The 10,870-nt window shown below is 48.7% G+C and overlaps 1 protein-coding gene across 2 annotated transcripts in view; it reads left to right on the forward strand.

The window, feature by feature from the left end:
* The window catches only part of KCNC1 (potassium voltage-gated channel subfamily C member 1), a 148,546-nt gene extending 137,925 nt beyond the window's left edge, over positions 1 to 10,621 (forward strand). The window contains exons 3-4 of one of the 2 annotated variants that reach the window (XM_072131873.1): positions 7,976 to 8,164; positions 9,843 to 10,621. In XM_072131873.1, coding sequence (XP_071987974.1) covers positions 7,976 to 8,164; positions 9,843 to 9,877 — 224 coding nt within the window. In that variant the 3' untranslated portion in view covers positions 9,878 to 10,621. The remainder of the gene's footprint in view (positions 1 to 7,975; positions 8,165 to 9,842) is intronic. The other variant, XM_072131874.1, reaches the window with a different exon arrangement.
* The last annotated feature ends 249 nt before the right edge of the window (positions 10,622 to 10,870 follow it).

Here is a 10,870-nt window from a genome sequence, read left to right on the forward strand (position 1 = left end):
AGGACACACCATGACAGCGTAAGGTGTGTTCATAGGCAGGAGGACACACCATAACAGCGTAAGGGGTGTTCATAGGCAGAAGGACACATCATAACAGCGTAAGGGGTGTTCATAGGCAGGAGGACACACCATGACAGCGTAAGGGGTGTTCATAGGCAGGAGGACACACCATAACAGCGTAAGGGGTGTTCATAGGCAGGAGGACACACCATAACAGTGTAAGGGGTGTTCATAGGCAGGAGGACACACCATAACAGCGTAAGGGGTGTTCATAGGCAGGAGGACACGCCATAACAGCGTAAGGGGAGTTCATAGGCAAGAGGACACACCATAACAGCGTAAGGGGAGTTCATAGGCAGGAGGACACACCATAACAGCGTAAGGGGTGTTCAAAGGCAGGAGGACACACCATGACAGCGTAAGGGGAGTTCATAGGCAGGAGGACACACCATAACAGCGTAAGGGGTGTTCATAGGCAGGAGGACGCACCATAACAGTGTAAGGGGAGTTCATAGGCAGGAGGACACACCATAACAGCATAAGGGTTGTTCATAGGCAGGAGGACACACCATAACAGCGTAAGGGGTGTTCATAGGCAGGAGGACACACCATAACAGCGTAAGGGGTGTTCATAGGCAGGAGGACACACCATAACAGCGTAAGGGGTGTTCCAAGACAGGAGAACACTTTATAACAGCGTAAGGGGTGTTCTTAGGCAGGAGGACACACCATAACAGCGTAAGGGGTGTTCATAGGCAGGGGGACACACCATGACAGCGTAAGGGGTGTTCATAGGCAGGAGGACACACCATAACAGCGTAAGGGGTGTTCATAGGCAGGAGGACACACCATAACAGCGTAAGGGGTGTTCATAGGCAGGAGGACACACCATAACAGCGTAAGGGGTGTTCATAGGCAGGAGGACACACCATAACACCGTAAGGGATATTCATAGGCAGGAGGACACACCATAACAGCGTAAGGGGTGTTCCTAGACAGGAGGACACACTATAACAGCGTAAGGGGTGTTCTTAGGCAGGAGGACACACCATAACAGCGTAAGGGGTGTTCATAGGCAGGAGGACACACCATAACAGCGTAAGGGGTGTTCATAGGCAGGAGGACACACCATGACAGCGTAAGGGGTGTTCATAGGCAGGAGCACACACCATGACAGCGTAAGGGGTGTTCATAGGCAGGAGGACACACCATGACAGCGTAAGGGGTGTTCATAGGCAGGAGGACACACCATAACAGTGTAAGGGGTGTTCTTAGGCAGGAGGACACACCATAACACCGTAAGGGATATTCATAGGCAGGAGGACACACCATAACAGCGTAAGGGGTGTTCCTAGACAGGAGGACACACTATAACAGCGTAAGGCGTGTTCTTAGGCAGGAGGACACACCATAACAGCGTAAGGGGTGTTCATAGGCAGGAGGACACACCATGACAGCGTAAGGGGTGTTCATAGGCAGGAGGACACACCATGACAGCGTAAGGGGTGTTCATAGGCAGGAGGACACACCATGACAGCGTAAGGGGTGTTCATAGGCAGGAGGACACACCATAACAGCGTAAGGGGTGTTCATAGGCAGGAGGACACACCATAACAGTGTAAGGGGAGTTCATAGGCAGGAGGACACGCCATAACAGCGTAAGCGATATTCATAGGCAGGAGGACACACCATAACAGCGTAAGGGGTGTTCATAGGCAGGAGGACACTCCATAACAGCGTAAGGGGTGTTCCTAGACAGGAGGACACACCATAACAGCGTAAGGGATATTCATAGGCAGGAGGACACACCATAACAGCGTAAGGGGTGTTCATAGGCAGGAGGACACACCATAACAGCGTAAGGGATATTCATAGGCAGGAGGACACACCATAACAGCGTAAGGGATATTCATAGGCAGGAGGACACACCATAACAGCGTAAGGGATATTCATAGGCAGGAGGACACACCATAACAGCGTAAGGGGAGTTCATAGGCAGGAGGACACATTATAACAGCGTAAGGGGTGTTCATAGGCAGGAGGACACACCATAACAGTGTAAGGGGTGTTCATAGGCAGGAGGACACACCATAACAGCGTAAGGGGTGTTCATAGGCAGGAGGACACGCCATAACAGCGTAAGGGGAGTTCATAGGCAAGAGGACACACCATAACAGCATAAGGGGAGTTCATAGGCAGGAGGACACACCATAACAGCGTAAGGGGTGTTCAAAGGCAGGAGGACACACCATGACAGCGTAAGGGGAGTTCATAGGCAGGAGGACACACCATAACATCGTAAGGGGTGTTCATAGGCAGGAGGACGCACCATAACAGTGTAAGGGGAGTTCATAGGCAGGAGGACACACCATAACAGCATAAGGGTTGTTCATAGGCAGGAGGACACACCATAACAGCGTAAGGGGTGTTCATAGGCAGGAGGACACACCATAACAGCGTAAGGGGTGTTCATAGGCAGGAGGACACACCATAACAGCGTAAGGGGTGTTCCAAGACAGGAGAACACTTTATAACAGCGTAAGGGGTGTTCTTAGGCAGGAGGACACACCATAACAGCGTAAGGGGTGTTCATAGGCAGGGGGACACACCATAACAGCGTAAGGGGTGTTCATAGGCAGGAGGACACACCATAACAGCGTAAGGGGTGTTCATAGGCAGGAGGACACACCATAACAGCGTAAGGGGTGTTCATAGGCAGGAGGACACACCATAACAGCGTAAGGGGTGTTCATAGGCAGGAGGACACACCATAACACCGTAAGGGATATTCATAGGCAGGAGGACACACCATAACAGCGTAAGGGGTGTTCCTAGACAGGAGGACACACTATAACAGCGTAAGGGGTGTTCTTAGGCAGGAGGACACACCATAACAGCGTAAGGGGTGTTCATAGGCAGGAGGACACACCATAACAGCGTAAGGGGTGTTCATAGGCAGGAGGACACACCATGACAGCGTAAGGGGTGTTCATAGGCAGGAGGACACACCATGACAGCGTAAGGCGTGTTCATAGGCAGGAGGACACACCATAACAGTGTAAGGGGTGTTCTTAGGCAGGAGGACACACCATAACAGCTTAAGGGGTGTTCATAGGCAGGAGGACACACCATAACAGCGTAAGGGGTGTTCATAGGCAGGAGGACACACCATAACAGCGTAAGGGGTGTTCATAGGCAGGAGGACACACCATAACACCGTAAGGGATATTCATAGGCAGGAGGACACACCATAACAGCGTAAGGGGTGTTCCTAGACAGGAGGACACACTATAACAGCGTAAGGCGTGTTCTTAGGCAGGAGGACACACCATAACAGCGTAAGGGGTGTTCATAGGCAGGAGGACACACCATGACAGCGTAAGGGGTGTTCATAGGCAGGAGGACACACCATGACAGCGTAAGGGGTGTTCATAGGCAGGAGGACACACCATGACAGCGTAAGGGGTGTTCATAGGCAGGAGGACACACCATAACAGCGTAAGGGGTGTTCATAGGCAGGAGGACACACCATAACAGTGTAAGGGGAGTTCATAGGCAGGAGGACACGCCATAACAGCGTAAGCGATATTCATAGGCAGGAGGACACACCATAACAGCGTAAGGGGTGTTCATAGGCAGGAGGACACTCCATAACAGCGTAAGGGGTGTTCCTAGACAGGAGGACACACCATAACAGCGTAAGGGATATTCATAGGCAGGAGGACACACCATAACAGCGTAAGGGGTGTTCATAGGCAGGAGGACACACCATGACAGCGTAAGGGGTGTTCATAGGCAGGAGGACACACCATGACAGCGTAAGGGGTGTTCATAGGCAGGAGGACACACCATGACAGCGTAAGGGGTGTTCATAGGCAGGAGGACACACCATAACAGTGTAAGGGGTGTTCTTAGGCAGGAGGACACACCATAACACCGTAAGGGATATTCATAGGCAGGAGGACACACCATAACAGCGTAAGGGGTGTTCCTAGACAGGAGGACACACTATAACAGCGTAAGGCGTGTTCTTAGGCAGGAGGACACACCATAACAGCGTAAGGGGTGTTCATAGGCAGGAGGACACACCATGACAGCGTAAGGGGTGTTCATAGGCAGGAGGACACACCATGACAGCGTAAGGGGTGTTCATAGGCAGGAGGACACACCATGACAGCGTAAGGGGTGTTCATAGGCAGGAGGACACACCATAACAGCGTAAGGGGTGTTCATAGGCAGGAGGACACACCATAACAGTGTAAGGGGAGTTCATAGGCAGGAGGACACGCCATAACAGCGTAAGCGATATTCATAGGCAGGAGGACACACCATAACAGCGTAAGGGGTGTTCATAGGCAGGAGGACACTCCATAACAGCGTAAGGGGTGTTCCTAGACAGGAGGACACACCATAACAGCGTAAGGGATATTCATAGGCAGGAGGACACACCATAACAGCGTAAGGGGTGTTCATAGGCAGGAGGACACACCATAACAGCGTAAGGGATATTCATAGGCAGGAGGACACACCATAACAGCGTAAGGGATATTCATAGGCAGGAGGACACACCATAACAGCGTAAGGGATATTCATAGGCAGGAGGACACACCATAACAGCGTAAGGGGAGTTCATAGGCAGGAGGACACATTATAACAGCGTAAGGGGTGTTCATAGGCAGGAGGACACACCATAACAGTGTAAGGGGTGTTCATAGGCAGGAGGACACACCATAACAGCGTAAGGGGTGTTCATAGGCAGGAGGACACGCCATAACAGCGTAAGGGGAGTTCATAGGCAAGAGGACACACCATAACAGCATAAGGGGAGTTCATAGGCAGGAGGACACACCATAACAGCGTAAGGGGTGTTCAAAGGCAGGAGGACACACCATGACAGCGTAAGGGGAGTTCATAGGCAGGAGGACACACCATAACATCGTAAGGGGTGTTCATAGGCAGGAGGACGCACCATAACAGTGTAAGGGGAGTTCATAGGCAGGAGGACACACCATAACAGCATAAGGGTTGTTCATAGGCAGGAGGACACACCATAACAGCGTAAGGGGTGTTCATAGGCAGGAGGACACACCATAACAGCGTAAGGGGTGTTCATAGGCAGGAGGACACACCATAACAGCGTAAGGGGTGTTCCAAGACAGGAGAACACTTTATAACAGCGTAAGGGGTGTTCTTAGGCAGGAGGACACACCATAACAGCGTAAGGGGTGTTCATAGGCAGGGGGACACACCATAACAGCGTAAGGGGTGTTCATAGGCAGGAGGACACACCATAACAGCGTAAGGGGTGTTCATAGGCAGGAGGACACACCATAACAGCGTAAGGGGTGTTCATAGGCAGGAGGACACACCATAACAGCGTAAGGGGTGTTCATAGGCAGGAGGACACACCATAACACCGTAAGGGATATTCATAGGCAGGAGGACACACCATAACAGCGTAAGGGGTGTTCCTAGACAGGAGGACACACTATAACAGCGTAAGGGGTGTTCTTAGGCAGGAGGACACACCATAACAGCGTAAGGGGTGTTCATAGGCAGGAGGACACACCATAACAGCGTAAGGGGTGTTCATAGGCAGGAGGACACACCATGACAGCGTAAGGGGTGTTCATAGGCAGGAGGACACACCATGACAGCGTAAGGCGTGTTCATAGGCAGGAGGACACACCATAACAGTGTAAGGGGTGTTCTTAGGCAGGAGGACACACCATAACAGCTTAAGGGGTGTTCATAGGCAGGAGGACACACCATAACAGCGTAAGGGGTGTTCATAGGCAGGAGGACACACCATAACAGCGTAAGGGGTGTTCATAGGCAGGAGGACACACCATAACACCGTAAGGGATATTCATAGGCAGGAGGACACACCATAACAGCGTAAGGGGTGTTCCTAGACAGGAGGACACACTATAACAGCGTAAGGCGTGTTCTTAGGCAGGAGGACACACCATAACAGCGTAAGGGGTGTTCATAGGCAGGAGGACACACCATGACAGCGTAAGGGGTGTTCATAGGCAGGAGGACACACCATGACAGCGTAAGGGGTGTTCATAGGCAGGAGGACACACCATGACAGCGTAAGGGGTGTTCATAGGCAGGAGGACACACCATAACAGCGTAAGGGGTGTTCATAGGCAGGAGGACACACCATAACAGTGTAAGGGGAGTTCATAGGCAGGAGGACACGCCATAACAGCGTAAGCGATATTCATAGGCAGGAGGACACACCATAACAGCGTAAGGGGTGTTCATAGGCAGGAGGACACTCCATAACAGCGTAAGGGGTGTTCCTAGACAGGAGGACACACCATAACAGCGTAAGGGATATTCATAGGCAGGAGGACACACCATAACAGCGTAAGGGGTGTTCATAGGCAGGAGGACACACCATAACAGCGTAAGGGATATTCATAGGCAGGAGGACACACCATAACAGCGTAAGGGATATTCATAGGCAGGAGGACACACCATAACAGCGTAAGGGATATTCATAGGCAGGAGGACACACCATAACAGCGTAAGGGGAGTTCATAGGCAGGAGGACACATTATAACAGCGTAAGGGGTGTTCATAGGCAGGAGGACACACCATAACAGCGTAAGGGGTGTTCATAGGCAGGAGGACACTCCATAACAGCGTAAGGGGTGTTCATAGGCAGGAGGACACACCATAACAGCGTAAGGGGAGTTCATAGGCAGGAGGACACACCATAACAGCGTAAGGGATGTTTATAGGCAGGAGGACACACCATGACAGCGTAAGCGGAGTTCATAGGCAGGAGGACACACCATAACAGCGTAAGGGGTGTTCATAGGCAGGAGGACACACCATAACAGCGTAAGGGGTGTTCATAGGCAGGAGGACACACCATGACAGCGTAAGCGGAGTTCATAGGCAGGAGGACACACCGTAACAAGGTAAGGGGAGTTCATAGGCAGGAGGACACACCATAACAGCGTAATGGGTGTTCATAGGCAGGAGGACACACCATAACAGCTTAAGGGGTGTTCATAGGCAGGAGGACACACCATAACAGCGTAAGGGGTGTTCATAGGCAGGAGGACACACCATAACAGCGTAAGGGATATTCATAGGCAGGAGGACACACCATAACAGCGTAAGGGATATTCATAGGCAGGAGGATTTGACTTCAGCCCTGATTTTATACGACAAATTTGCATATCACTTCCAAGATGATTTTCTGCATGAAGCCATCTAACCGGGGTATTACATGAATGAAAGAACAAGGTCTATTGTAATCTGCATGATGAAGTACTGTCTAATAATTAACCCTTGTATACCCAAAAATACTGGAGGCTGCAGTCACAGCCAAGTACAAGGCAACAAGTGGAATATTTATGTCCATGCACGATTTCAGTTTTTCCTCTATTTTAAATCTTTCATTATGGGACATTGAACACAGAACGAGGGGGGACTACAAGGCTGAATAGTGACAGGGACTGTAGACTTCCTTATCCCTTACCCCTATCATTATGTGTCCAATCTGCCAACATCTCCAGCCTCCTTCTTCTTTGGTCACAAAGAAATGGAGACTACATTTTTAAACTAGATAAGAAAACAGAATTTACACAAATGAGTATATTTATAGAAATCCATGATTTGAACTCGCATCACACTCCCAACGCATGCTGCCCGGATCGTGCGGCCCCAGCGCTGCAAACCAGAACTGAGCTGACATGCTGAGTTCTGTTCCGTTTTGCAGCGTCCGGCCGTGCGATCCGAGCAGCACACGTTGCGAGTTCATCGCATTACACTCGTGAGTATAGAAGGGACCTTAAAAAAACCTAGTTGATTTAGCCAAAAAGTTGCTCCACAGTCTGTTTTGTTGGGCGTGATTGGGTCATTTCCACTGGCATGCTGCAATGAGCTCCACATCCTTCTATTATTTACTGCAATGATCAGTGTTTCAATAGCCTCTTTGTTATATTTGAAGATTCCAAACTGAATGGAGAGGTGGCCAAAGCAGCGTTGGCAAATGAAGATTGTCCCCACATAGACCAGACTATAACGCCCGATGAGGGCCTGTCCTTTACGCAGTCTAACACTCGGGAGAAAGGTGGACCCTACTTTCTCCTTTCACCCGATGATTATCCAAGCACGCCCGATGGAGGAGTCAGAAAGGGTATGTAGATGAGTTTTATCAGAGAACCGATAGCCGGGGATTGTGCCGTGTCAGCAGATGCAAGGGTTGCAGACGCTTCATGTTTATGCTGTGTTCTATCCCAAGTCTTCCACTGTACAATGTTAGTGAGCAGCGTAGGGCTGACCTGTACAATGCTGCATTCAGAACCCCAGGTCTAACCCATGATGTGCCTGTGTCCACTGAGATGCTAGAGATACTTAGCGGAACCAGTTCTATACAGACCTGTGACTGTTACATACATACTCAGTGAATGGCACGGCATTGACCAGGGGGTCATATACACAGAGCGATAGCTGCACACACATCCTGTCCATAGACAACCAGATACACACAAATACCGTGTCTCCTATGTGCCAAACAATGTTTGTGGCCAAAAAAAAAATTGGTTTTGTCACCACTTGTCGGCCCATCAGACGTATGTTATTGTTTTTACTGTCATAATCTGATTCCATGTTCCCTCTGCATGTGTAATGGCTGCATGCTATGTCTGTAGCTGCAAGCAAGTGGGTGGTATCACTATGGCAACAGGAGGAATCGTGTACGAAATCCTGCATTCCCATCCCAAATTGTATGTCAGCAGCTGCCGGTGCCGCCACGTAGACACAAGATAGCAGCTGCAGATTCCAATTATCCCCATTTCTAGTATAGGAGAATATGGTGTGGAGCCTTGCCAGGCAGATGCAGATAGCTCGCTATATGTAGAGTCTAAGATGTCTAACCGTCTCATCCACAATATTTCAAAATGGTTTTTCTTCCAAAATGCTGGAAATATTGCCAATGCATGTGGAAAGAAAAGTCAGCCCTGAGGCACAGAACAAAGCACGTGTATAAGGCAGACTCGGAGCAGACGCTGTCATGTCCTCTGTGATCTCTCATCTTGTCATCTCTCCATAGTTTGGCTCCGTTGGATTTTGTTGCCAAGTGATACGACTCTCAGCATGTAACACTGCATGGGAATCCCGCTGAAATGGCTACACTGTTGACTTCATTCTTAGTCCATTCAACTTTATGATCCACTGCTGTACCTTGCATTTCATCTTCCAAATGAAGCTTCTTAAAATAAGAGTCATATGTAACGTTACTGGGTCCACGCTTGGCCTCTCACTCTTCTTTCTCTCCCATTCATCTTGTAGCATGGATCAGTAGCAGAGAATGGTCTAATAAGCTTTGTAATCATTCCCTTTACCATGCTCCCGTTTCCAGCAGTAGCACCCCGGTGCCACTGATAAGCACAATGTCCACTAGAGAAAGGTGAAGGGGAGCGGGCCATACGCTGCATGATCTCGGTACATAGGACCACATATGCTAGTGTCTTGCTAGTTTGATGCTTTTCTCTTGGCTAACATTGGATCTCACTGGCTTCTGTCCTTTGGTGGAAAAAACGGAGACAAAGGAAGAATCGGTATCTCTCAGGATATTCTTTGAGCCATAGGAACCCTGCAAGAGTCTGCGCACGTAGGATGAGTTGTTGCATGGGCACCTATTAAAGTAGAAAGCAATATTCAGCTGCATGGAAATGACAACTAAGTTCTATTGGAGAAGAAAATGGCTGCCTCTGCATGTAGCTCGACCTACTTCTTCTCATTTCTTTCTTAAAATTACTGACAAGCTTGAAAGACCACGGAGGAGTCTTAAGTCTTCATTGTATTCTTTACAGGCATGTTCTTACAAAGAGCATCGTGTCATTGCTAAATATGCAAACAGGGGCAGCCATGGCGGCCTGGGCCGATGTGCACGAAAGACTCACCATATGGACAAACACAGCGACATCAGGCACCGGACCTCCCCGCAGGGTTCGGGAAGCGATTCAGCCTCGTCTGCTGCCAAATGTAAAACTGCAGAGGAATCTATTTCTTTATTTCTTTATTAAGCATGACTTGCATGATGTGAGGATGCAGAGGATGCTGTTCAGAGGTAAAATGCATAGATTTTCTTTTACATACATTATGTAGCAAACTGTAAAGATTTTAACCTGTGAACTCATCTGCTTGGGGTTGACTTTTTGTATACAGACTGACAGCTCTAAACAAGAAGTGCACTCTGGCAGCCATCGGTCACATTGACCACACACTCTATAGCGTCTCTATATGGACAGTGAAGATTTTGACTTGTGAATATCTGGATTTTATTTTCCTGTTTTCATTGGCATGCTTGTGAATATGGAGCCTATATCTGACCACAACTGGCCTAAAGGGACTGTCCATATTAGGTCTCTTGTAACTGAAACATGGCGGGAATCCTGATAGATTGTTCTTATTCAATGATCAAAATTGGATTTCACACAAAATGTGTTAATTATATGCTGGGACTTGCAAATCTGAAAACATCTTTCAAAATAAGAACAAACCTGCATTGTATGCAAATATGTTTTGGGCAAAGATGCATGCAAAATGTTATGCAGAAATGTGCATGAAATAAATTTTGTATTGTAATTTCTGCTGCCTGCTCTATAGAAAACTATCTTGGAGAAAGCATAAAACTGGAATGTGCGCTGAAAGTCATTGCATGAGCAAGAAGCTGGAACTCATACTTCTTCCTTTCTAGGTAGCCATTTGTAGGTAAGTGATGCGGTAATATAAAATCTACAATATTACTTCACATTCTTTCATTTTCAGCAGTTTGTCAAATATCACTGCAGAAAAGAGATTGCTGTCATTACAGAACATTTAAGGGCTTGTCCAAAGT

Source organism: Engystomops pustulosus, unplaced genomic scaffold, assembly GCF_040894005.1.
Source record: "Engystomops pustulosus unplaced genomic scaffold, aEngPut4.maternal MAT_SCAFFOLD_162, whole genome shotgun sequence".
In the NCBI taxonomy this organism is placed as follows: Eukaryota; Metazoa; Chordata; class Amphibia; order Anura; family Leptodactylidae; genus Engystomops; species Engystomops pustulosus.